The sequence below is a fragment of the Mus musculus genome, chromosome X (genome assembly GCF_000001635.26).
Source record: "Mus musculus strain C57BL/6J chromosome X, GRCm38.p6 C57BL/6J".
In the NCBI taxonomy this organism is placed as follows: domain Eukaryota; kingdom Metazoa; phylum Chordata; class Mammalia; order Rodentia; family Muridae; genus Mus; species Mus musculus.
In genome coordinates, this window is record NC_000086.7 from 72,932,883 (window position 1) to 72,960,113 (window position 27,231).

Genomic DNA, 27,231 nt, shown 5'->3' on the forward strand with positions numbered 1-27,231 from the left:
TCTTTGTGAATGTGTTACCTCACTCAGGATGATGCCCTCCAGGTCCATCCATTTGGCTAGGAATTTCATAAATTCATTCTTTTTAATAGCTGAGTAGTACTCCATTGTGTAGATGTACCACATTTTCTGTATCCATTCCTCTGTTGAGGGGCATCTAGGTTCTTTCCAGCTTCTGGCTATTATAAATAAGGCTGCTATGAACATAGTGGAGCATGTGTCCTTCTTACCTGTTGGGGCATCTTCTGGATATATGCCCAGGAGAGGTATTGCTGGATCCTCCGGTAGTACTATGTCCAGTTTTCTGAGGAACCGCCAGACTGATTTCCAGAGTGGTTGTACAAGCCTGCACTCCCACCAACAATGGAGGAGTGTTCCTCTTTCTCCACATCCTCGCCAGCATCTGCTGTCACCTGAATTTTTGATCTTAGCCATTCTGACTGGTGTGAGGTGGAATCTCAGGGTTGTTTTGATTTGCATTTCCCTGATGATTAAGGATGTTGAACATTTTTTCAAGTGCTTCTCTGCCATTCGGTATTCCTCAGGTGAGAATTCTTTGTTCAGTTCTGAGCCCCATTTTTTAATGGGGTTATTTGATTTTCTGAAGTCCACCTTCTTGAGTTCTTTATATATGTTGGATATTAGTCCCCTATCTGATTTAGGATAGGTAAAGATCCTTTCCCAATCTGTTGGTGGTCTTTTTGTCTTATTGACGGTGTCTTTTGCCTTGCAGAAACTTTGGAGTTTCATTAGGTCCCATTTGTCGATTCTCGATCTTACAGCACAAGCCATTGCTGTTCTGTTCAGGAATTTTTCCCCTGTGCCCATATCTTCAAGGCTTTTCCCCACTTTCTCCTCTATAAGTTTCAGTGTCTCTGGTTTTATGTGAAGTTCCTTGATCCACTTAGATTTGACCTTAGTACAAGGAGATAAGTATGGATCGATTCGCATTCTTCTACACGATAACAACCAGTTGTGCCAGCACCAATTGTTGAAAATGCTGTCTTTCTTCCACTGGATGGTTTTAGCTCCCTTGTCGAAGATCAAGTGACCATAGGTGTGTGGGTTCATTTCTGGATCTTCAATTCTATTCCATTGGTCTACTTGTCTGTCTCTATACCAGTACCATGCAGTTTTTATCACAATTGCTCTGTAGTAAAGCTTTAGGTCTGGCATGGTGATTCCGCCAGAAGTTCTTTTATCCTTGAGAAGACTTTTTGCTATCCTAGGTTTTTTGTTATTCCAGACAAATTTGCAAATTGCTCCTTCCAATTCGTTGAAGAATTGAGTTGGAATTTTGATGGGGATTGCATTGAATCTGTAGATTGCTTTTGGCAAGATAGCCATTTTTACAATGTTGATCCTGCCAATCCATGAGCATGGGAGATCTTTCCATCTTCTGAGATCTTCTTTAATTTCTTTCTTCAGAGATTTGAAGTTTTTATCATACAGATCTTTCACCTCCTTAGTTAGAGTCACGCCAAGATATTTTATATTATTTGTGACTATTGAGAAGGGTGTTGTTTCCCTAATTTCTTTCTCAGCCTGTTTATTCTTTGTATAGAGAAAGGCCATTGACTTGTTTGAGTTTATTTTATATCCAGCTACTTCACCGAAGCTGTTTATCAGGTTTAGGAGTTCTCTGGTAGAATTTTTAGGGTCACTTATATATACTATCATATCATCTGCAAAAAGTGATATTTTGACTTCCTCTTTTCCAATTTGTATCCCCTTGATCTCCTTTTGTTGTCGAATTGCTCTGGCTAATACTTCAAGTACTATGTTGAAAAGGTAGGGAGAAAGTGGGCAGCCTTGTCTAGTCCCTGATTTTAGTGGGATTGCTTCCAGCTTCTCTCCATTTACTTTGATGTTGGCTACTGGTTTGCTGTAGATTGCTTTTATCATGTTTAGGTATGGGCCTTGAATTCCTGATCTTTCCAAAACTTTTATCATGAATGGGTGTTGGATCTTGTCAAATGCTTTTTCTGCATCTAACGAGATGATCATGTGGTTTTTGTCTTTGAGTTTGTTTATATAATGGATTACATTGATGGATTTTCGTATATTAAACCATCCCTGCATCCCTGGAATAAAACCTACTTGGTCAGGATGGATGATTGCTTTAATGTGTTCTTGGATTCGGTTAGCGAGAATTTTATTGAGGATTTTTGCATCGATATTCATAAGAGAAATTGGTCTGAAGTTCTCTATCTTTGTTGGATCTTTCTGTGGTTTAGGTATCAGAGTAATAGTGGCTTCATAAAATGAGTTGGGTAGAGTACCTTCTACTTCTATTTTGTGAAATAGTTTGTGCAGAATTGGAATTAGATCTTCTTTGAAGGTCTGATAGAACTCTGCACTAAACCCATCTGGTCCTGGGCTTTTTTTGGTTGGGAGACTATTAATAACTGCTTCTATTTCTTTAGGTGATATGGGACTGTTTAGATGGTCAACTTGATCCTGATTCAACTTTGGTACCTGGTATCTGTCCAGAAATTTGTCCATTTCGTCCAGGTTTTCCAGTTTTGTTGAGTATAGCCTTTTGTAGAAGGATCTGATGGTGTTTTGGATTTCTTCAGGATCTGTTGTTATGTCTCCCTTTTCATTTCTGATTTTGTTAATTAGGATTTTGTCCCTGTGCCCTTTAGTGAGTCTAGCTAAGGGTTTATCTATCTTGTTGATTTTCTCAAAGAACCAACTCCTCGTTTGGTTAATTCTTTGAATAGTTCTTCTTGTTTCCACTTGGTTGATTTCACCCCTGAGTTTGATTATTTCCTGCCGTCTACTCCTCTTGGGTGAATTTGCTTCCTTTTTTTCTAGGGCTTTTAGATGTGTTGTCAAGCTGCTAGTATGTGCTGTCTCCCGTTTCTTCTTGGAGGCACTCAGCGCTATGAGTTTCCCTCTTAGAAATGCTTTCATTGTGTCCCATAGGTTTGGGTACGTTGTGGCTTCATTTTCATTAAACTCTAAAAAGTCTTTAATTTCTTTCTTTATTCCTTCCTTGACCAAGGTATCATTGAGAAGAGTGTTATTCAGTTTCCACGTGAATGTTGGCTTTCCATTATTTATGTTGTTATTGAAGATCAGTCTTAGGCCATGGTGGTCTGATAGGATACATGGGACAATTTCAATATTTTTGTATCTATTGAGGCCTGTTTTGTGACCAATTATATGGTCAATTTTGGAGAAGGTCCCGTGAGGTGCTGAGAAGAAGGTATATCCTTTTGTTTTAGGATAAAATGTTCTGTAGATATCTGTCAGGTCCATTTGTTTCATAACTTCTGTTAGTTTCACTGTGTCCCTGTTTAGTTTCTGTTTCCACGATCTGTCCTTTGAAGAAAGTGGTGTGTTGAAGTCTCCCACTATTATTGTGTGAGGTGCAATGTATGCTTTGAGCTTTACTAAAGTGTCTCTAATGAATGTGGCTGCCCTTGCATTTGGAGCGTAGATATTCAGAATTGAGAGTTCCTCTTGGAGGATTTTACCTTTGATGAGTATGAAGTGTCCCTCCTTGTCTTTTTTGATAACTTTGGGTTGGAAGTCGATTTTATCCGATATTAAAATGGCTACTCCAGCTTGTTTCTTCAGTCCATTTGCTTGGAAAATTGTTTTCCAGCCTATCACTCTGAGGTAGTGTCTGTCTTTTTCCCTGAGATGGGTTTCCTGTAAGCAGCAGAATGTTGGGTCCTGTTTGTGTAGCCAGTCTGTTAGTCTATGTCTTTTTATTGGGGAATTGAGTCCATTGTTCTTGTGGCTGTCTTCTTTTTGGTTTGTTGAATGATTACTTTCTTGGTTGTTCTAGGGCGTGATTTCCGTCCTTGTATTGCTTCTTTTCTGTTATTATCCTTTGAAGGGCTGGATTCGTGGAAAGATATTGTGTGAACTTGGTTTTGTCGTGGAATACTTTGGTTTCTCCATCTATGGTAATTGAGAGTTTGGCCGGGTATAGTAGCCTGGGCTGGCATTTGTGTTCTCTTAGTGTCTGTATAACATCTGTCCAGGCTCTTCTGGCTTTCATAGTCTCTGGTGAAAAGTCTGGTGTAATTCTGATAGGCCTTCCTTTATATGTTACTTGACCTTTCTCCCTTACTGCTTTTAATATTCTATCTTTATTTAGTGCATTTGTTGTTCTGATTATTATGTGTCGGGAGGAATTTCTTTTCTGGTCCAGTCTATTTGGAGTTCTGTATGCTTCTTGTATGATCATGGGCATCTCTTTTTTTATGTTTGGGAAGTTTTCTTCTATTATTTTGTTGAAGATATTAGCTGGCCCTTTAAGTTGAAAATCTTCATTCTCATCAATTCCTATTATCGGTAGGTTTGGTCTTCTCATTGTGTCCTGGATTACCTGGATGTTTTGAGTTAGGATCCTTTTGCATTTTGTATTTTCTTTGACTGTTGTGTCGATGTTCTCTATGGAATCTTCTGCACCTGAGATTCTCTCTTCCATTTCTTGTATTCTGTTGCTGATGCTCGCATCTATGGTTCCAGATCTCTTTCCTAGGGTTTCTATCTCCAGCGTTGCCTCGCTTTGGGTTTTCTTTATTGTGTCTACTTCCCCTTTTAGTTCTAGTATGGTTTTGTTCATTTCCATCACCTGTTTGGCTGTGTTTTCCTGCTTTTCTTTAAGAGCCTGTAACTCTTTAGCAGTGCTCTCCTGTAAATCTTTAAGTGACTTATGAAAGTCCTTCTTGATGTCCTCTATCATCATCATGAGAAATGTTTTTAAATCTGGGTCTAGATTTTCGGTTGTGTTGGGGTGCCCAGGACTAGGTGGGGTTGGAGTGCTGCGTTCTGATGATGGTGAGTGGTCTTGATTTCTGTTAGTAGGATTCTTACGTTTGCCTTTCGCCATCTGGTAATCTCTGAAGCTAGCTGTTTTAGTTGTCACTGTTAAGAGCTTGTTCTTCAGGTGACTCTGTTAGCCTCTATGAGCAGACCTGGAGGGTAGCACTCTCCTTAGTTTCAGTGGGCAGAGTATTCTCTGCAGGCAAGCTCTCTTCTTGCAAGGCAGGTACCCAGATATCTGGTGTTCGAACCAGACTCCTGGCAGAAGTTGTGTTCCACTCACTAGAGGTCTTAGGATCACGTGTGGAATCCTGTGTGGGCCCTTGCGGGTGTCAGGCGACTCAGCTGGCAAGGTAGCCGGGGCTCGAGTGGAGTGGAAGGGGTTTGTGCCCCAGATCAAGCCCGGGTAGCCTGCTTCCCTATGTACCGCAGTCTCAAGTTCCACGCGATTGGATTGGGGTAGGCGCTGTGTTCCACTCACCAGAGGTCTTAGGGTCCCGTGGGGAGTCCCGTGTGGGCCCTTGCGGGTGTTGGGCAAGACTCTGCTGTCAAGGTAGCCCGGGGCTCGAGTCTCGAGTCGAGCGGAAGGGACTTGTGCCCCAGATCAGGCCCGGGTAGCCTGCTTCCCTATGTACCGCAGTCTCAAGTTCCGCGCGATTGGATTGGGGCAGGCACTGTGGTCCACTCACCAGAGGTCTTAGGGTCCCGTGGGGAGTCCCGTGTGGACCCTTGCGGGTGTTGGGCAAGACTCTGCTGGCAAGGTAGCCCGGGCCATAGCCCACTTCTTAAAGAGTTGTTCCCCACCCCCACCCCCAACTTGTGGTGGCTTTTGTAGCTTTTGTAATTCAGATTGTTGTTCTTTGTAAGCCATCTGGCTTTTCCACTCATGGCTTTAGGATTTTTTTTTTTTTAAATATCCAGGCCTCAGTTTTGGTCTTTTGTTACCTTAGCCTATGTCCTGTGTTCCTTCTTTTTTTTATACTATTACACAGATTCTTACCTTTATATAACTTCTCATGGCCATGTCATCTTTACCCTCACGTTATTTTCTGTGTGCATGAAGGTGTGGCCAGATAGACATTCTTGTGTAGGCCAGAAGTTGACATCAGGTGTCTTTAGTCACTTTCCATCTCATTTTGAGGCAGGATCACTAAACCTAGAGTTCAGCTAGGCTAGCCAGGAATCTCCAGGGATCCACGTGTCTCTGCTCCACCAGCCCTGGGATTACAGGCACACCTTTGTGCATAGCTTGGGTTTTTGTTTTTTTATTTGGTTGGGGTTTTTTGGTTTTGTTTTCTTGAGACCAGGGTTTCACTGTATATCCCTGGCTGCCCTGGAACTCGCTATGCAGACCAGGCTGGCCTCGAACTCAGAAATCCACCTACCTCTGCCTCCCAAGTGCTGGGATTAAAGGCGTGTGCCACCACTGCCCAGCACAAAGCTTGTTTTTTGTTTGTTTGTTTTTTGGTTTGTTTTTAACATGAGTCCTGGGAATTCCCAACTGCCGCCTTCTCAGCATGTCTGTTTCCTGCCCTCCCCCCCCCCAATTATTTTCAAGACAATCTTAAACATATCAGTCTATCTATAAACATTTCAGGATTTGTCTCTAAAACATTAAAATTATTTTTAATAAAAATATTATACAATATTATCTCAGAGGCACAGTAAATAGTTCCTTAATGTATAATTGTTTCCCCAAATAGAGAGTTAAACACAAAGATTTGACTGTGTATTTATATTTATATATGTCAGTCTCTTAGTTCCCACGATGTCTTAGTATATGTGTTGACTTAGTGCTGTTTAGCTTGTTCATTATCAGGTAGCATGTCCCAGGGCTCCAGGTAATCAACATATGTCCCTGTGCCATCTACTATTTCCTGTAAAATAATAGGTCCATTGTCCAGTAAGGCACCCAAGGGCCACCTATGGCTACCAAGCTCTTCAATTAAGACAAGTCAGAGTGAGAGGCACTTTAAAATACATATTGAAATTCAGAGACTGAGTACAAAATCATTAAGTAGCTCAATAATTTCATATTGATTATGTCCAGGGACTACAAAATCTAGACTCTGATAGGTTTATACACACACACACACACACACACACACACACACATTTTTTTTTTTTTGAGAAAGGGTTTTGCTTTTTAGTGTAGGCTAGCTTGGAATTCATTATGTCAAGGATACTAGCCCCAAACTCACAGTAATCCTTTTGCTTCCAACTCCCAAATAAGTAGGAAGCAAAGACTTGATGTGGTTCTGGTCGTCGTCGTCCCCAATCCTGATGCATTGTGACTACAAACCCCTGTATATGTATATGTGTGTGAACATTGAATGTGCACATGCACGCACACGAGAGAGAGAGAGAGAGAGAGAGAGAGAGAGAGAGAGAGAGAGAGAGAGAGATTCATTTTAGAGATATTAAGTACATTAGAGAGCTGAGTATTTGTCCTCATCCACATTTCTGAGTGCACTGCTGCTTCTCGAGGGCAGATAAGAAACTACTAATCACCATCTTTCAAAAGATGAGTCATATGTGTTTCTCCGCACCCAGTGCTGTGTCAGAGGAACCCATCACCATGCCCAGAAGGAAGGAATGCTACACAGAGCAGCCAAAAAGAATCTGGCCAAACAGGCCTTGCTGGGCTTTCTTATTAACTGTGCTTATATCTATGCTTCGGCCGTGCTTGTGTCATGAGACTGGAAGCTTGTGCACCCAGGGTGGGCATGGGAGCTCTATACTATTTCCTCAATAACTTACCCTGTGCATCTCTTCACCTGTACCCTTTGTAATTCCTTTAGAGTGAGTCAGTAAATGTGTTTACCTGAATTCTGTTAGCCTCTTGCACAAGTTAAACATAGCCATAAAGGGAATCTGCGAGTATAGTAACTATGGGTGCATAGATTCTTTTTTATCTAACACATAACTAAAGGAATCTATGCATCCATGGTTCATAAAAAGAAAATTCAGGTGGACAGAGGTCTACTTGGCAGAGGAACGTCAACTCAGTAAATGTTTAGGGAACAACCAAATGAGAATGTCACCATTTGCTGAGAAATGCTCCAAGACAGAGACATCAGTGGATGTTGTAAGTATCACCCCACAGATTTGGTGAGAATCTGGCAGGCAGCTGTCACCTTCACTGAATGACCCAGCTTGGCATTACCAGCAGTGAGTGCCCTGATAAGGATACACTAGCATTGATGTGGAATGCTTGCCAAAACCATTGAGCCTGAATACAGTCATGAATGAACAGACAAGTGCAAAGTGAGAAGGCCATGAAATAACCTCTCTGATCCTGTGAAGTAGTAGTGTGGCAGAGGGCGAAGCTCAGGGGACTGCTCCAGATTAAATGGAAAGACCAGAAGAATCACATATGCATGGTCCATATGTGGATCATAAACCCCCAAATAAATATTGTCAGAATGGCTCGGGAAGTTTAGATATGGACTAACTTACTTAAGAGTTCCAAGGGGCTGAGGAAATAGCTTAGTGAGTTCAAATCCCCAGAACCCACAAATAATAAAAAGCTATATATAATCATGCAGGCCTGCAAACCAAGCATTAGGGAGGGAGAGATGGGGGACTTTCAGGGGCTTATTGACCAGCTAACATACCTCAAACAAGAAGGTGTCTTTTAAAATATAGGTGGTAGAGAAAGGTGATGCTCTGTGAGTTGGAGGGCAAAGTGTTCTACATAACAAGTCCTAGACCATCTGAGGACACACAGCGAGACCCTGTCTCAAAAAAATAAAAAAAAATTAAAAAAAAAAGAAAGAAAGAAAAAAAGAAAAAAATGAAATTACTTTTCCGCAAGAGTAAATCAGTTTATTCCTCTCTATTTTCTCCTTTCACTAATAACTCTTATTCTTACTGATGACCAAACTGTCTCTTCTTTGGCCAGTAGGAGTCCCTGCGTGTTTGTTCTTGAGTCTTTTTAGTCTCCTGTAGGCCTAGAGAGTCTTACTGATTCCTGGTCCATTTAGTATGTTTACTGCCCCAGATCTGCAGCCACCTGTTTGTCTTAGGAGGTTCCTTCTAGAAGTAAGTGAAAGCTGCTCGCTTTATAAATCTCCTTCCTGTCACTGCATTGTCTGGCTTCTAGTACTCCCATTTAATTCAGGGCAAGGTAATAAGAAGGGGACAATTAAAAGAAAACTTGTTTTTATCCCACATGCTTTTGTGTAGTTTGAGTCTTTTACAAAAAGTAAGGTTTTTGTGTTGCTTATATAATTATAAAAAGCCAAAAGACCTTCAGCCACAGATGACAGAATGTGAGAAGGCTTGTGGGAAGCCGCCCCCACATTCGCCGTCACAAGATGGCGCTGACATCCTGTGTTCTAAGTTGGTAAACAAATAATCTGCGCATGAGCCAAGGGTATTTACGACTACTTGTACTCTGTTTTTCCCGTGAACGTCAGCTCGGCCATGGGCTGCAGCCAATCAGGGAGTGATGCGTCCTAGGCAATTGTTGTTCTCTTTTAAGAGGAAAGGGGTTTCGTTTTCTCTCTCTCTTGCTTCGCTCTCTCTTGCTTCTTACACTCTGGCCCCATAAGATGTAAGCAATAAAGCTTTGCCGTAGAAGATTCTGGTTGTTGTGTTCTTCCTGGCCGGTCGTGAGAACGCGTCGAATAACAATTGGTGCCGAAACCCGGGACGAGAAAAAAACTCGGGACTGGCGCAGGGAAGATCCCTCATTCCGGAACCAGAACTGCGGATCACGTTTATAAAGGTTCCCGTAACACAGACTGTTGAGAAGGATTCAACTGCCGAATTCAGAACTCATCAGCTGGGGAACGACGGTGATAAAGGTTCCCGTAAAGCAGACTGTTAAGAAGGATTCAACTGTATGAATTCAGAACTTTTCAGCTGGGGAACGAGAGTACCAGTGAGTATGTTTGGCCTTGAATTTTTTCTGGTGTTAGGAGCCCTTTTGTTCTTTTTCACATGTTATCAAGTGATTAAGATAGGGCTGAAAATTCTAGAGGAAATTCAGGACAAGCTATCAGAAGTAAAGCGGGAAGAGAGAGTAGGAACAAAGAGGAAGTATGGTACACAAAATAAGTATACAGGCCTTTCCAAGGGTCTTGAACCCGAGGAAAAGTTAAGGTTAGGTAGGAATACCTGGAGAGAGATTAGAAGAAAAAGAGGAAAAAGGGAGAAGAAAAAAGATCGATTAGCGGAGGTCTCTAGGAGATACTCGTCACTAGATGAGCTCAGGAAGCCAGCTCTTAGTAGCTCTGAAGCAAGTGAAGAATCCTCCTCTGAGGAAACAGACTGGGAGGAAGAAGCAGCCCATTACCAGCCAGCTAATTGGTCAAGAAAAAAGCCAAAAGCGGCTGGCGAAAGTCAGCGTACTGTTCAACCTCCCGGCAGTCGGTTTCAAGGTCCGCCCTATGCGGAGCCCCCGCCCTGCGTAGTGCGTCAGCAATGCGCAGAGAGGCAGTGCGCAGAGAGATGCGCAGAGAGGCAGTGCGCAGAGAGATGCGCAGAGAGGCAGTGCGCAGAGAGGCAGTGCGCAGAGAGGCAGTGCGCAGACTCATTCATTCCCCGAGAGGAACAAAAGAAAATACAACAGGCATTTCCGGTCTTTGAAGGAGCCGAGGGTGGGCGTGTCCACGCTCCGGTAGAATACGTACAGATTAAGGAAATTGCCGAGTCGGTTCGTAAATACGGAACCAATGCTAATTTTACCTTGGCGCAGTTAGACAGGCTCGCTGGCATGGCACTAACGCCTGCTGATTGGCAGACGGTTGTAAAAGCCGCTCTCCCTAGTATGGGCAAATATATGGAATGGAAAGCGCTTTGGCACGAAGCTGCACAGGCGCAGGCCCGAGCAAACGCAGCTGCTTTGACTCCAGAGCAGAGAGATTGGACTTTTGACTTGTTAACGGGTCAGGGAGCTTATTCTGCTGATCAGACAAACTACCATTGGGGAGCTTATGCCCAGATTTCTTCCACGGCTATTAGGGCCTGGAAGGCGCTCTCTCGAGCAGGTGAAACCACTGGTCAGTTAACAAAGATAATCCAGGGACCTCAGGAATCTTTCTCAGATTTTGTGGCCAGAATGACAGAGGCAGCAGAGCGTATTTTTGGAGAGTCAGAGCAAGCTGCGCCTCTCATAGAACAGCTAATCTACGAGCAAGCCACAAAGGAGTGCCGAGCGGCCATAGCCCCAAGAAAGAACAAAGGCTTACAAGACTGGCTCAGGGTCTGTCGAGAGCTTGGGGGACCTCTCAGCAATGCAGGTTTAGCGGCTGCCATCCTTCAATCTCAGAACCGCTCCATGAGCAGAAATAATCAGAGGACATGTTTTAATTGCGGAAAGCCTGGGCATTTTAAGAAAGATTGCAGAGCTCCAGATAAACAGGGAGGGACTCTCACTCTTTGCTCTAAGTGTGGCAAGGGTTATCATAGAGCTGACCAGTGTCGCTCTGTGAGGGATATAAAGGGCAGAATTCTTCCCCCACCTGATAGTCAATCAACTGATGTGCCAAAAAACGGGTCATCGGGCCCTCGGTCCCAGGGCCCTCAAAGATATGGGAACCGGTTTGTCAGGACCCAGGAAGCAGTCAGAGAGACGACCCAGGAAGACCCACAAGGGTGGACCTGCGTGCCGCCTCCGACTTCCTATTAATGCCTCAAATGAGTATTCAGCCGGTGCCGGTGGAGCCTATACCATCCTTGCCCCCGGGAACCATGGGCCTTATTCTCGGCCGAGGTTCACTCACCTTGCAGGGCTTAGTAGTCCACCCTGGAGTTATGGATTGTCAACATTCCCCTGAAATACAGGTCCTGTGCTCAAGCCCTAAAGGCGTTTTTTCTATTAGTAAAGGAGATAGGATAGCTCAGCTGCTGCTCCTCCCTGATAATACCAGGGAGAAATCTGCAGGACCTGAGATAAAGAAAATGGGCTCCTCAGGAAATGATTCTGCCTATTTGGTTGTATCTTTAAATGATAGACCTAAGCTCCGCCTTAAGATTAATGGAAAAGAGTTTGAAGGCATCCTTGATACCGGAGCAGATAAAAGTATAATTTCTACACATTGGTGGCCCAAAGCATGGCCCACCACAGAGTCATCTCATTCATTACAGGGCCTAGGATATCAATCATGTCCCACTATAAGCTCCGTTGCCTTGACGTGGGAATCCTCTGAAGGGCAGCAAGGGAAATTCATACCTTATGTGCTCCCACTCCCGGTTAACCTCTGGGGAAGGGATATTATGCAGCATTTGGGCCTTATTTTGTCCAATGAAAACGCCCCATCAGGAGGGTATTCAGCTAAAGCAAAAAATATCATGGCAAAGATGGGTTATAAAGAAGGAAAAGGGTTAGGACATCAAGAACAGGGAAGGATAGAGCCCATCTCACCTAATGGAAACCAAGACAGACAGGGTCTGGGTTTTCCTTAGCGGCCATTGGGGCAGCACGACCCATACCATGGAAAACAGGGGACCCAGTGTGGGTTCCTCAATGGCACCTATCCTCTGAAAAACTAGAAGCTGTGATTCAACTGGTAGAGGAACAATTAAAACTAGGCCATATTGAACCCTCTACCTCACCTTGGAATACTCCAATTTTTGTAATTAAGAAAAAGTCAGGAAAGTGGAGACTGCTCCATGACCTCAGAGCCATTAATGAGCAAATGAACTTATTTGGCCCAGTACAGAGGGGTCTCCCTGTACTTTCCGCCTTACCACGTGGCTGGAATTTAATCATTATAGATATTAAAGATTGTTTCTTTTCTATACCTTTGTGTCCAAGGGATAGGCCCAGATTTGCCTTTACCATCCCCTCTATTAATCACATGGAACCTGATAAGAGGTATCAATGGAAGGTCTTACCACAGGGAATGTCCAATAGTCCTACAATGTGCCAACTTTATGTACAAGAAGCTCTTTTGCCAGTGAGGGAACAATTCCCCTCTTTAATTTTGCTCCTTTACATGGATGACATCCTCCTGTGCCATAAAGACCTTACCATGCTACAAAAGGCATATCCTTTTCTACTTAAAACTTTAAGTCAGTGGGGTTTACAGATAGCCACAGAAAAGGTCCAAATTTCTGATACAGGACAATTCTTGGGCTCTGTGGTGTCCCCAGATAAGATTGTGCCCCAAAAGGTAGAGATAAGAAGAGATCACCTCCATACCTTAAATGATTTTCAAAAGCTGTTGGGAGATATTAATTGGCTCAGACCTTTTTTAAAGATTCCTTCCGCTGAGTTAAGGCCTTTGTTTAGTATTTTAGAAGGAGATCCTCATATCTCCTCCCCTAGGACTCTTACTCTAGCTGCTAACCAGGCCTTACAAAAAGTGGAAAAGGCCTTACAGAATGCACAATTACAACGTATTGAGGATTCGCAGCCTTTCAGTTTGTGTGTCTTTAAGACAGCACAATTGCCAACTGCAGTTTTGTGGCAGAATGGGCCATTGTTGTGGATCCATCCAAACGTATCCCCAGCTAAAATAATAGATTGGTATCCTGATGCAATTGCACAGCTTGCCCTTAAAGGCCTAAAAGCAGCAATCACCCACTTTGGGCAAAGTCCATATCTTTTAATTGTACCTTATACCGCTGCACAGGTTCAAACCTTGGCAGCCGCATCTAATGATTGGGCAGTTTTAGTTACCTCCTTTTCAGGAAAAATAGATAACCATTATCCAAAGCATCCAATCTTACAGTTTGCCCAAAATCAATCTGTTGTGTTTCCACAAATAACAGTAAGAAACCCACTTAAAAATGGGATTGTGGTATATACTGATGGATCAAAAACTGGCATAGGTGCCTATGTGGCTAATGGTAAAGTGGTATCCAAACAATATAATGAAAATTCACCTCAAGTGGTAGAATGTTTAGTGGTCTTAGAAGTTTTAAAAACCTTTTTAGAACCCCTTAATATTGTGTCAGATTCCTGTTATGTGGTAAATGCAGTAAATCTTTTAGAAGTGGCTGGAGTGATTAAGCCTTCCAGTAGAGTTGCCAATATTTTTCAGCAGATACAATTAGTTTTGTTATCTAGAAGATCTCCTGTTTATATTACTCATGTTAGAGCCCATTCAGGCCTACCTGGCCCCATGGCTCTGGGAAATGATTTGGCAGATAAGGCCACTAAAGTGGTGGCTGCTGCCCTATCATCCCCGGTAGAGGCTGCAAGAAATTTTCATAATAATTTTCATGTGACGGCTGAAACATTACGCAGTCGTTTCTCCTTGACAAGAAAAGAAGCCCGTGACATTGTTACTCAATGTCAAAGCTGCTGTGAGTTCTTGCCAGTTCCTCATGTGGGAATTAACCCACGCGGTATTCGACCTCTACAGGTCTGGCAAATGGATGTTACACATGTTTCTTCCTTTGGAAAACTTCAATATCTCCATGTGTCCATTGACACATGTTCTGGCATCATGTTTGCTTCTCCATTAACCGGAGAAAAAGCCTCACATGTGATTCAACATTGTCTTGAGGCATGGAGTGCTTGGGGGAAACCCAGACTCCTTAAGACTGATAATGGACCAGCTTATACGTCCCAAAAATTTCAGCAGTTCTGCCGTCAGATGGACGTAACCCACCTGACTGGACTTCCATACAACCCTCAAGGACAGGGTATTGTTGAGCGTGCGCATCGCACCCTCAAAGCCTATCTTATAAAACAGAAGAGGGGAACTTTTGAGGAGACTGTACCCCGAGCACCAAGAGTGTCGGTGTCTTTGGCACTCTTTACACTCAATTTTTTAAATATTGATGCTCATGGCCATACTGCGGCTGAACGTCATTGTTCAGAGCCAGATAGGCCCAATGAGATGGTTAAATGGAAAAATGTCCTTGATAATAAATGGTATGGCCCGGATCCTATCTTGATAAGATCCAGGGGAGCTATCTGTGTTTTCCCACAGAATGAAGACAACCCATTTTGGGTACCAGAAAGACTCACCCGAAAAATCCAGACTGACCAAGGGAATACTAATGTCCCTCGTCTTGGTGATGTCCAGGGCGTCAATAATAAAGAGAGAGCAGCGTTGGGGGATAATGTCGACATTTCCACTCCCAATGACGGTGATGTATAATGCTCAAGTATTCTCTTGCTTTTTTACCACTAACTGGGAACTGGGTTTGGCCTTAATTCAGACAGCCTTGGCTCTGTCTGGACAGGTCCAGATGACTGACACCATTAACACTTTGTCAGCCTCAGTGACTACAGTCATAGATGAACAGGCCTCAGCTAATGTCAAGATACAGAGAGGTCTCATGCTGGTTAATCAACTCATAGATCTTGTCCAGATACAACTAGATGTATTATGACAAATAACTCAGCAGGGATGTGAACAAAAGTTTCCGGGATTGTGTGTTATTTCCATTCAGTATGTTAAATTTACTAGGGCAGCTAATTTGTCAAAAAGTCTTTTTCAGTATATGTTACAGAATTGGATGGCTGAATTTGAACAGATCCTTCGAGAATTGAGACTTCAGGTCAACTCCACGCGCTTGGACCTGTCCCTGACCAAAGGATTACCCAATTGGATCTCCTCAGCATTTTCTTTCTTTAAAAAATTGGGTGGGATTAATATTATTTGGAGATACACTTTGCTGTGGATTAGTGTTGCTTCTTTGATTGGTCTGTAAGCTTAAGGCCCAAACTAGGAGAGACAAGGTGGTTATTGCCCAGGCGCTTGCAGGACTAGAACATGGAGCTTCCCCTGATATATGGTTATCTATGCTTAGGCAATAGGTCGCTGGCCACTCAGCTCTTATATCTCACGAGGCTAGACTCATTGCACGAGATAGAGTGAGTGTGCTTCAGCAGCCCGAGAGAGTTGCAAGGCTAAGCACTGCAGTAGAAGGGCTCTGCGGCACATATGAGCCTATTCTAGGGAGACATGTCATCTTTCAAGAAGGTTCAGTGTCCTAGTTCCCTTCCCCCAGGCAAAACGACACGGGAGCAGGTCAGGGTTGCTCTGGGTAAAAGCCTGTGAGCCTAAGAGCTAATCCTGTACATGGCTCCTTTACCTACACACTGGGGATTTGACCTCTATCTCCACTCTCATTAATATGGGTGGCCTATTTGCTCTTATTAATAGAAAAGGGGGAACTGTGGGAAGCCGCCCCCACATTCGCCGTCACAAGATGGCGCTGACATCCTGTGTTCTAAGTTGGTAAACAAATAATCTGCGCATGAGCCAAGGGTATTTACGACTACTTGTACTCTGTTTTTCCCGTGAACGTCAGCTCGGCCATGGGCTGCAGCCAATCAGGGAGTGATGCGTCCTAGGCAATTGTTGTTCTCTTTTAAGAGGAAAGGGGTTTCGTTTTCTCTCTCTCTTGCTTCGCTCTCTCTTGCTTCTTACACTCTGGCCCCATAAGATGTAAGCAATAAAGCTTTGCCGTAGAAGATTCTGGTTGTTGTGTTCTTCCTGGCCGGTCGTGAGAACGCGTCGAATAACAAAGGCTGTTGACCTGCCCTAAACCGGAGTGACTCTTTTGTCTTTGTGTGCTTTTCCAGGACCTGTACCCAGCTCTCAAAGGTGTAAGCACAGTTTTCCACTGCGCGTCCCCTCCGCCGTACAGTAACAACAAGGAGCTCTTTTATAGAGTGAATTTCATTGGCACCAAGACTGTCATTGAAACCTGCAGAGAGGCCGGAGTTCAGGTAAGGGGAATGCTGTGCTGAGGAGTATCAGGAGAGTGTGCTTGCTTTCTCAGAGGGCGGGGGAGCAATTCTTGTTACTGTCTTCCTGGGCCTATCCAGGATTGCCTTTTACATGTCGAGAAGATACTAAAAATTAAGCCCTGGGGACCAGTTGATATCACAGAGGACCACTTGCGGTTATACTCTTCCAATCCAGATAGGCCATCATCAGGATGCTCAGGTAGACTAAGGCCTATTTGTCTTTGCTTAGCAAACTATGAAATTTGAACATTACTTATTTTCTCTATTGAAACAGCATGTACTTAATGTTTTCAATGTTTGACCCTGTGACCCTTTCAGATGTTCATTCAGTGATACTAACTATATTCACTTCGTTGTCCAACCATTACCACTGTCCATCCCTAGTCATGCATACGCAGCAGGGCTCCATTCTTCTGCCCACCCCTAACTCGTGGCAACCACCATATTCTGGCCATCTCTCTGATTATTTAGGGAGCTCATGTGAGTCATTCACACCATGTTTTTATCTTTTGACTTGTCACAATACAGTCTCTGTAAGAGCTGTCCACGCTGACACATGTCAGAATTTCCTTTTCATTTTTCAAGGCTAATACTCCCCTTAGCCTTGGACCATAACTTATTCATTCATCCATCAATAGACATTTGTGGTGCCTTCACCTTTCATCTGCTATGTATGGGGGCTACAAATGCCTCAGTCCTTGCTTTTGACTCTTTTGGTTCAGTACTCAGAGGTGGTATTCCTGAACCATAAGATAATTTTGTACAGAACGTTTTTAAAAGAATCGTCACATTGTTTAACAACCTTGCTTATATTTTAAAAGAAAAAAAAAAAGACAGTACTGTTGCGTATATCTGATAGAAACCTATCATGACTTTGGCCAAAGGACATACAGATTTTAGCCTTGTGTCAGCTTATAACACTGTTAGAAATCTGCTTCCTAGAATGGCCCTAATGAAACCTCAGCCTCTAGGTCCAACATCTCACTTGCTTACAGTGAATGCTACATGCCAAATACTCTGAACTGAGTAAAAGAGTACTTCTCCTAATAATTTTCCTGGTTACTTTTGGCCAGTTCCCAGTAACCAACCGGCCCAGCAGGAATAGATGACAGGGGAGCTCTTCTGGATTCCCATTAGTTAAAATTTCCATTTGCCAATCATATTAATGCATAAGCAGGAACTAGAGAGAGATGGATGCCAGTATTCAGTTAGCTTCCTCCTTTCTTCCTATTCAGGACCCCACAGCCTATGATCCCCTGCATGGTGGCTTTTCCTCTATAATTGAAACCTCTGTAGAAGTGCCACCCAGACATACCCAGAGATGTATCTCCCAGGTGATTTCAAACCAACTGTCATACTCAGCTGTGCTTTACACTTGACAAGACACTTCACCCTGCTGTAGTTGTCACCTACTTTTTCTCATCTTAAGTAGCCAGGAGCTATTCATCCATGCACCTCTGGTATAAGGCATTGGCTTGCATGTTGGAGAACTTTATAACAATGGTGTCGCACTGAACATGTCTTTCTGTAACTTTTTTCCACCAATACTAAACTTTTGAGCTTTATGTATCTTGATATATGTAGCTCTTGTTCATCCTCTGAGGGGGAGGACAGCTTGAAATTGATATAAGTAACCTTTTTTCTCTAACACCCAAAACCAAGTCTTGAATGCATCTTATCTCAAAGTTTGAACATGTTACTTCCCATACTTAAGGCTAATTAACCAGGTATCTATGATTATATGCAAGATTGCTTTTTACAGTTAACCAGTTAAGCATGTTGATGGCTTAATCCAACATTTGTGCAAACATATGCCTCCTGCAGCATACTTTAGGCATCCTGTCCTGCCAGAGTCTGTTCCTAGGTTTTCTGTTTATTGTACTGACCTCTGTTCTCATGGCAGTAGCATACATATCAGTATTTGATAGGGCACACACCTTGAGCAACTTCTTCAAAGATCCCTTAGCTACTCTGAGACTTTTGTTCAAATTTTCCCATCTGCTATATATATGTATTCAGCTTGTCAAGTTCCTTGATGAAGCTGTGAGATTATTACTGCAATTGCATTTATGTTCTGGCAAATTTTTAAAAGAGCTCTTTCTTTCTATTATTTAGTCTTACTTTCTTTTTCTTTTCTTCTTTTTTTCTTCTCTTTTTCCTTTTTGAATTTTTGGAACAGGGTTCCCTGTGTAGTCCTGTCTGTCTGGGAATTCACTATATAGACCAAGATGGCCTCAAATTCAGAAATCTGCCTGCCTCTGCCTCCCAAGTGCTGGGATTAAAGGCCTGAGCCACCACCACCTAGCAAGCCTTCCTTTCTATAAATATCTCCCAGTTGGTAATGCCACTCAGTGATGTTGTACCATACTTCACAAACATTTTATATATCTTTTGTTGAATTTATTCATGTGTACCCCATCATGTGTTAATTACCAACTTATACTGCATTTCAATTTCTGCTGATATTTAGGAATATGGCTAATTTTCACAATACACATATACATACATATGGTAGTTTTAGTTTTGGGGTTGTTTTTGTTTGGGGTGTGTGTGTGTGTACGCACAATTACATGCAGGAGCTTTCAGAGACCAAAGGCTCAAATCCTATTAGAACTGGAGTTACAAGAGTTTGTGAGCATACAATATGGGTATAGGGAAGCCAACTCAGTTTCTCTTCAAGAGCATGACCCCTTTAAGGTCACATATCAGATATCTTACATGTCAGATACTTATATTACAATTTATAGCAGTAGCAAAATTGCAGTTATGAAGTAGCAATGAAATAACTTTATGGTTGGGAGTCACTACAACATTAGGAACTGTATTAAAAGGTTACAAAGTTAGGAAGGTTGAGAACCAATGCACTGGTGAGATTAATTTGGTTTCTTGTTTTTTAAACATTATAAATTAGATTTGTCTTCTCCTTCCACTATGGCTTGGACTTGTAGAATGATGTATAATAAAAGAAGCAAAGAATATATATAGCTAGCTGCTTTCCTTTCTTCCTTCTGTCTTTTTTTTCCCATAGTGCTACTGTAGACTGAACCTAGGGCCTTACACTTGCTAGATGTTTGGCTCTATTAGCAAAGCATGGAAGGCACGACTAAAGTTATGTGTGTGTGTGCATAGGTATGTGTTCACATGGCAAGATTGGTATCAGAGCATCCAGGAGAATTTTGCAATCAGAAATTTCCCTACAGGTTGGTGGTCCATCCTTCCCTCCATGGAGATGCTCTCCTATAGTGATCTACCACGAATAGTGTTAGTTTTGATGCCTCCCTCAGATGTGATCGGATGGAAAAAATAAGATCTACTCTTTTAGATTGGAATACCATAATGTGTCCAGAGTTCCTATGGATACAAAGGTTATCTTTTGGGTTATCTTAGAAGACATAGAAATAAAAGATACTCCAGCAAGTGACTTGGAAATGCCTTAGATAGGACTTGCTCATGCACTTTGAATAGCAATAATTCCTGACTTATATATTCCTTTGAACTTTTTTCTTCCAGAAACTCATTTTAACCAGCAGTGCCAGTGTTGTCTTTGAGGGTGTTGACATAAAAAATGGAACTGAAGACCTCCCTTACGCCATGAAGCCTATTGACTATTACACAGAGACCAAGATCTTGCAGGAGAGAGTATGTTCTTTAAAGGCAGTTAAATGAGCAGATACCTCAAATGTCTCCATTCATAAGAAAAATTATCTATGAACATGGGAATGTTACTATTTTAAGGCCCAAGTACCCAACATGAGATGTAAATTCATGTGTGAAGTTAAATTTCAAGAGGACAGAATACCTTAATGTGGCCAGATACTGTTCTCAGTATTTTCTGTGAACTACTACTTTTACACTCCGAAATGATCTCATACAGTAGATACTCTTTCTTATCATCTCCAAATGACAGGAAAATATCCTGGTTCGCAGAGGGATCCAGAGCCTTCATCAGGGTTCTCATCGTTTCCATGTGATTGGGTTGAGCACTGAGATTGCAAGGACACTGGGGATCCTGGGCTGTAGACTGGGCAGCTGTAGGCTTCCATCTCTTAGGCCTTTGCAGCACACCACACACTGTGGTCCACTCCCCAAGCTGGTACTCCTAAACTGAAGCTCTGCACTCAAGTGGCATGAGTCATCCTGTTCTGCCTGTCCTCACATTCAGCTCAGAACTGGACACAGTCACATAGAAATCACAGCAGAGCCTGTTCTCAGCTGATTAAGAGCGACTTCCTAAACCAGATGTGGCCTTTGACAGGCTAAAGTCCTATGTCCGTGCTGTGTCCTCCTGCTCCATGGAACTAGGTTTAAGGAAAACCAAAGCCTACAATGAGCCTCCTGTTAATTAGTTACCTCAGGCCCTGTGCAGCTGAGTAAGCTCATGACCTCCAGATGGAAGCCTGGCCTCAAGTCATGAATGTGTCACTGGCATGGACTTTTGGGTATTCAGCCGGAAGTCTGAAAAACGGGAGGTGACTCCAACAGTAACTTAATCTTGTTTTCCAGATCAACACTTTAAACCCTCTTAATAATAGGTCATTTGGGGGATTAGTCCAGAAACTCTTCAAATTCCATTCTCTTTAGCACTAAAGATAGCCATGACAAAGGCCATTTGAAGGCTTGCTCATTCCCTTCAGCACCTGCATACATATTTTGCCACCTTGTTTTTACTAACAATAATAACAAATCATTTCGGAAATTACTTACGAGGCAAAACCTGTTTTTCCGTATAGTCATGCTTCATAAGGATGAAGACATGTTCAGAGAAATGCATCGTTGGGTGACTTATCATTGTGGGAACGTAGTATACCTGAAAAACTCAGACAGCTAATGGTACCTCTAGCATATGAGACCACCAATATGTGTCTTTGTGTGTATATGTGTATGTCTACATGATAATGGAGGTATATGGACACGTGTATGTTTGTATTGAGGCAGGTATCATCTTCTGGAATATTGTCCACCTCCTTTGAGACAAGGTCATTCATTGACCTGGAACTCACTAGTTCTAAAGTGGTTGTTTAGTAAGCCTCGGTTATCTTCAAGTGTCTCTCTTCATAGCCTTGGGATTATAAGCATGCACACTGACCTAGAACTCACCAATTAGACTAAAATGGTTATCCATCAAGCCTCCCTCACATATCCTCCTGTGCCTGTCTCCATAGCCATGGGATTATAAACATGCACCTCCACATATTTTGACATGGGTTGTAGGGGATCAAACTCATATCCTTGTGCTTGCAAAGTAAAAGTTTTGCTGACTGAGCCAGCTCCCCAACTCTATGTATCTGTTGTTGACTGAACCCTTTATTAATGGTGCATGAGTATGCTTGAAGCTTCACACACGACACTGAATTCAGGAGCTCTTTTGGTGGTAGCAGCCTTGCTGGAGGCTCAAGACTACTTCACTAACTAGAACTCTCATACCCTTTCCAGCAATTAAAGAAGCCAGGATACACCTTCTGGCTGCATGTGTAAATAGCCATTATACCCAACCTAAACTTTCTGATTTCAATCCTAGCAGATGTTAGCCAGATTCTCCTGCCTTGTTGGTTTTTCAGGGACAAGTGGGATAGAGTTATAGTGTGCTGTCCCAAGGCAGACAACTGTCCAGTGTCCTGCACACACACCAAATATGTCATAGGTCTGCCTCCTAGTGGGAAGTATTCCACACATAGTAAGGTACTATCTTAGCTCAGGAAACGTCTTATAGTGGCTCCTTTCTCTCCTGCTCTCTTTCAGGCAGTACTGGATGCCAACGACCCTAAGAAGAATTTTTTAACCGCAGCCATTCGTCCTCATGGCATTTTCGGCCCAAGGGACCCCCAGTTGGTCCCAATCCTAATTGATGCAGCTAGAAAGGGCAAAATGAAGTTCATGATTGGGTAAGGCAGCTCCCATTGCTCTCTGTGATCCATTCTGACTGTGATCACACATGTAGAAAATAATTTGAGACTGTCTGAGTCTATTCGGGCTTTTTTAACAAAGTAGTATAGTGTGGGTAACATCACAAACAGGAGTAACTCAGAGCTCACAGTTCTGGAGACTGAGAAGTCCAAGATCAGCTGTCAGCAAAATTGGTATCTGCTAAGAGAACTTAGCAATGTCTGCTAAGAACTATCTAGTCCTCCTACCTGCTGTGTATCTTTATGAGGCCCCTATTCCCGGGGGCAGCACTCTCATGTTCTAATTACCCTGTAAAGTTTCCACCTCCAAACATAAGTACATTGAGGATTAGATTCTAACAAGAATATTGAGGGAACAGAAACATTTAGACCATACATGTGAGCTTCTCTGTTGACCTCCATGTTGATTCCCTGAAAGTACTATATTCCCAGTTCTTAAAACAACAAAAATTGATGCTCAGTTATGGAAACCAGAAGTCTAATGCAGCTGTTGGCAGGACTAGCTCCTGGCTGCTGTGAGGAGCCCACAGGCCACCAAGCTTGTCGTTGCTGCTCCTTGCATACCACTGTATCACTCCTACCTCATACCTCTGATACAGACATCAGCATTGAGCTAAGACTTCTGCTCTAGTCTTACCATAACTAATTTCATCTGCAAGACACTATTTCGACATACAGTCACTCTACAATTTCCAGAGTGGTGTAAGCTTTAGAAAGATACCATTCACTGATTCCCCTGACTTAAAACTTTGAGGGATTACGGAGGCAGTGCTAGAAAACTGGAAGTCCATTGGCGGGGTGTATCCTGGGCAAGTGTTTGAGATATATGCCTCAAATCTGAGCCTAAGAAGACACGTTGGTGCTCGTCCTGCAAGACATGCAGGACACCATGCTCTCGTATTCAATATTTCACTGCTCCCAAGAGCCCCAGTGGTTCTCCATGGTCACATTTCCTTACCTGCTACAATCACTTAACTGTACCAGAGGCAGGCACTGTTGAGGTAGAAGTAGATTAGTTTATTTAATGTCTCAATGCTGGAACTTTGTGGGGCCAGCATCCAGATACTCAGCACAACTTAAATACTTCCTGTGTACCCACAGAAATGGGGAAAACCTGGTGGACTTCACCTTCGTGGAGAATGTGGTTCATGGACACATCTTAGCCGCTGAGCACCTCTCCCAAGATGCAGCTCTAGGTGGAAAGGTAAGATACTTGCTTCTCTCAGCACTTTAGGATCCGCTGGGAAGTTCTATACCATAGCAACATCACATTACTTTGGAGTTGACAGCCAGGACAGACCCAAACCTCAAGGCTTTTTTCTCTAGAGCTCTCATGTTCACTCCAGGCCTGGCCACATGTACATTGGGCGGATGCCTGCTCCTCATTTTTCTCCTTTTTATAGTCCAGATCATCATCCTCCCTCCCCACGCACACACATGGCTCACATTGCTCAGGCCTGATATTCCTCTAGCAAGTGATGCGTATGAACTCCCTGACATTTGATACTCAGAAGTCAGCAGAGTGGAGAGAATCTATTCTGTTCCTTCATGTTGCCTCCTACTTGTCAGGGCTAGCTCTGTAATCCCTCCTGAGTACTCAGTACTCTTTTCTCCCCGGGAACATTTTCCATTTTCCCACTTTGGGAGTGGTTGGAAATGGGGTGGTTATAGCTTTTGGTTTAAAAGATCTAATATAGATCTTACATGCAAAGATTAAAACCAAATGTAACCTTCTAAGTGCAAGCTAAACTTCACTTAAAGTCCTGGCCTTTTGTAGAATTTGTATCACCTCCCCTCTTTGCCCTTAAACACTGCCCATTCTGAGAGTCTAAGACGGGCACATTGCTGCAGCTAGGCATGTGACGCTTGATAACACAACCTCACCATTTAGTGCCCCTGCAAAAGAGATGGGGCAGGCTGGACAGTGTGCCTTTGCTTTCCACAGAAGTTGGAAGTGGAGCCAGCAAGTTGAGCTTAGGGACCCATGTGTGGCCTGATCACTCTAGCAGCTGTGCAGGCCTTTCTAACTTCATGTTCTTTTACCAGGCATTTCACATCACCAACGATGAACCAATCCCTTTCTGGACGTTCCTGTCCCGCATTCTGACAGGCCTCAATTATGAGGCCCCTAAGTACCACATCCCCTACTGGATGGCCTATTACCTTGCTTTCCTGCTATCTCTACTGGTGATGGTGGTCAGCCCTCTCATCCAAATCCAGCCAACCTTTACACCAATTCGAGTGGCATTGGCTGGAACATTCCACTATTACAGTTGTGAAAAAGCCAAAAAGCTCTTTGGGTACCGGCCACTGGTCACCATGGATGAAGCTGTGGAAAGGACTGTGCAGAGTTTCCACCACCTGCGGAAGGACAAGTGAAGTTCCCCAGTGCCCTCCCCAGTAACTTTCTCCTCTCTGTTCTAAAGAACGCATATCCTTAACTGAGTTTCTCTTGACCTGTGTGTCCCTTGCTGGTTAGATGGTAGCATACCTGACACCCTCCATGACATTGGAGGTGACAACAGGAGACATTTCTCCCAGGATAGCATTGAACTTCTCAGGCAGAGTCATAATCTACTGCTTGGGTCTTTTTCTCTCCCCCACACCCCTACTTCTGTCTCCTGGGTTCATTATCAGAAAGACAGCACTAAAGTGAAGTCTTTATCTGGGGTCTTAAAAATTGAAGCAAAACCAGAAATTGTAAACACACAGTAAGCCTTCAGACATACATTTTATATGATCACAGTACAATAGCTCAAAGTATTGATGAATGTAATCCCCAATCCTTAAGGATAAATCCACTGCTGGTTCCTTGCCCCTCACATACTGTCTAGGTCTCTTTCAAAGATGGTTGCAGTGTCTGCCTCTATTGTTTTTCCATAAATCATTTCAATTTATCCACAGACTCTGGTGTGGTCTTTATTGCTCAGTGATGGTGCAATGCAATGGTACAGTGTGTGCTGTGTTAGCTGGTCAGCTCCTAATAAACAGGAGATGATGGCTGCTTGGCAATAAGCCAAAAAGAGTGGTCTCCTTCATCGACATGATGTTTGAGTAGAAACTCCTCCGTGAGATGGGGCAGAATGGGTTACAGACATCTTTGCAGCTCATTTCACAGAACATTATTAGGCCACTTTCCAAAGAGTACAGGCCACTAACAATCCAGCCATTTCTGTTCTCTGAACTCATTGAAATGTATTCTTGAAGAATTCTAAGTTCTTCTTCATCACTGTTCAACAGTAAGATGATTGGGGGAAAATAACAAAGAAATAAAAGCCATACAGTTTGTGTTGCTGGCTGTTCTTCCAGAGGTCCCAGGTTCAGTTCCCAGCACCCACATGGTAACTCATAACTGTCTGTAACTCCTGTTCCAAGGGATCCGACACCCTCACACAAACACACTTGCAGGCAAAAATACCAATGTACATAAAATACAAATAAATTATGAAAAATGGAAAAGGACAGAATACCATGGGAAGAAGATGGTCCTGTGAATGAATCTGGTGTAGGAACTAGGTGTGGAAGCAGTGTCCCCTCAGACCTCAAAGACGGAGTTAATTAGAAAGAGACAGACCCTACATTCTTAACTGCTCACTCTTTCCCAGCTTTCCTGACTCAGGCCCACTCACCCACTATGCCCTTTTGGAGGAAATGCAAGCACCAGGAAATTTCAGCCTTGGGCATACCCCAAACTGTGACAGGGGATAGACCTGGCACTGTGCCTGCCAGTCCTGCAGATAGTTCCAACCACTGAAGTAGCCTCACCTCAGCCACTACAAGACACAACTTGCTGTCATCACAGGCCGAAGTCCTAGGGGTTACCCAACCTGTTGAATTTCTGATGACCTACAGTAGCTGCCTAGAACATGGAGCTTGGCCTCTGCATCTGCCATGCAGTACTTTCTCCCTAGAGAATCAGAGCCAGAGGAAGGCAGCTAACTTTCTGTATGTCTAATGAGGTGATCTCCCATTTCAGTCCCTTTTCCCATCTCTATGGCTGCTGACCTAGTTCTTCCTGGCTCATCTGCACCTGAGTCAGGTGTGCTGTGATAGCAAGCTGATCTGTCCCTCTTCCAGTCCTGGGGATGTCAGACCTAAAACAATTCTAGATTCTACCTCACTACTCACAATGCTTTAGCAGATCTCAATGTTCTCCCAGCCTACCTTTCCACTTCCACCACTAGGCTAACATGTACTGTATTGCAGCAAAACTGTACCATCACTTTTGACCCTGTCATCCATATACTTGCTCAGGTTGTCCTGCTTGCTGACAGTGCATTTTTGTGGCCATTCCTTTCCTTCCCAGATCCCCTCCCGCTCCTCAGTCTGTGGCTCTTGGCCTTCACCTCATTTCATGTGTTTCCTGCCTTTGCTTTCTCCTACTTCCGCCAGACCATAGGTTCTTTCAGGGACAGAGGCAGCCAGTGTCCTGCCAGCACAGGGTAGCTGTCCATTAAGCACAGGTGATCTTCTTTCCTGACTTGGTGTCCTAGGGGAACAGCAGGAAGTGCTGGGGTAGAGATGAGCCACAGTCCCAGCATACATGTGTGGGATCTGCAACCTCTGAGTACCATAAATTAGCCTTTCAGCATGTGTCTTTCACCAATATGTCAGATAAGACTGTGACCTAATAAAAAATTGCAAGCTAGAGAATTTGGGACTCAGCAGCTGTAGGGAAACCTGCTTTGGAGAGAGATCCAAAGGAGATAAGGAAGAGGGCAGTAGTCATCTCTGTCTGCAAGTCTCTAAACTAGCTCTTCCACTGTGGAGTCCAGGACTCCAAAGTGAAAGCCATGCAAAGGACAGAAATGGCCTCTTGCCCTTCACAGGTTCCAGGTATGCCGTGAAGCCGCACATGCTGGTCCACCTTTCACACCC

At 43.4% G+C, this 27,231-nt stretch overlaps 1 protein-coding gene across 1 annotated transcript in view; it reads left to right on the top strand.

Annotated features, from left to right (window-relative positions):
• Nucleotides 1-25,646, top strand: part of Nsdhl (NAD(P) dependent steroid dehydrogenase-like) — a 40,008-nt gene extending 14,362 nt beyond the window's left edge. Inside the window, exons 4-8 of the mRNA NM_010941.3 lie at nucleotides 16,283-16,429; nucleotides 19,961-20,089; nucleotides 22,190-22,332; nucleotides 23,455-23,557; nucleotides 24,400-25,646. Of these exons, the coding sequence (NP_035071.3) occupies nucleotides 16,283-16,429; nucleotides 19,961-20,089; nucleotides 22,190-22,332; nucleotides 23,455-23,557; nucleotides 24,400-24,732 (855 nt within the window). The 3' untranslated portion in view covers nucleotides 24,733-25,646. The remainder of the gene's footprint in view (nucleotides 1-16,282; nucleotides 16,430-19,960; nucleotides 20,090-22,189; nucleotides 22,333-23,454; nucleotides 23,558-24,399) is intronic.
• Nucleotides 25,647-27,231: the final 1,585 nt, after the last annotated feature.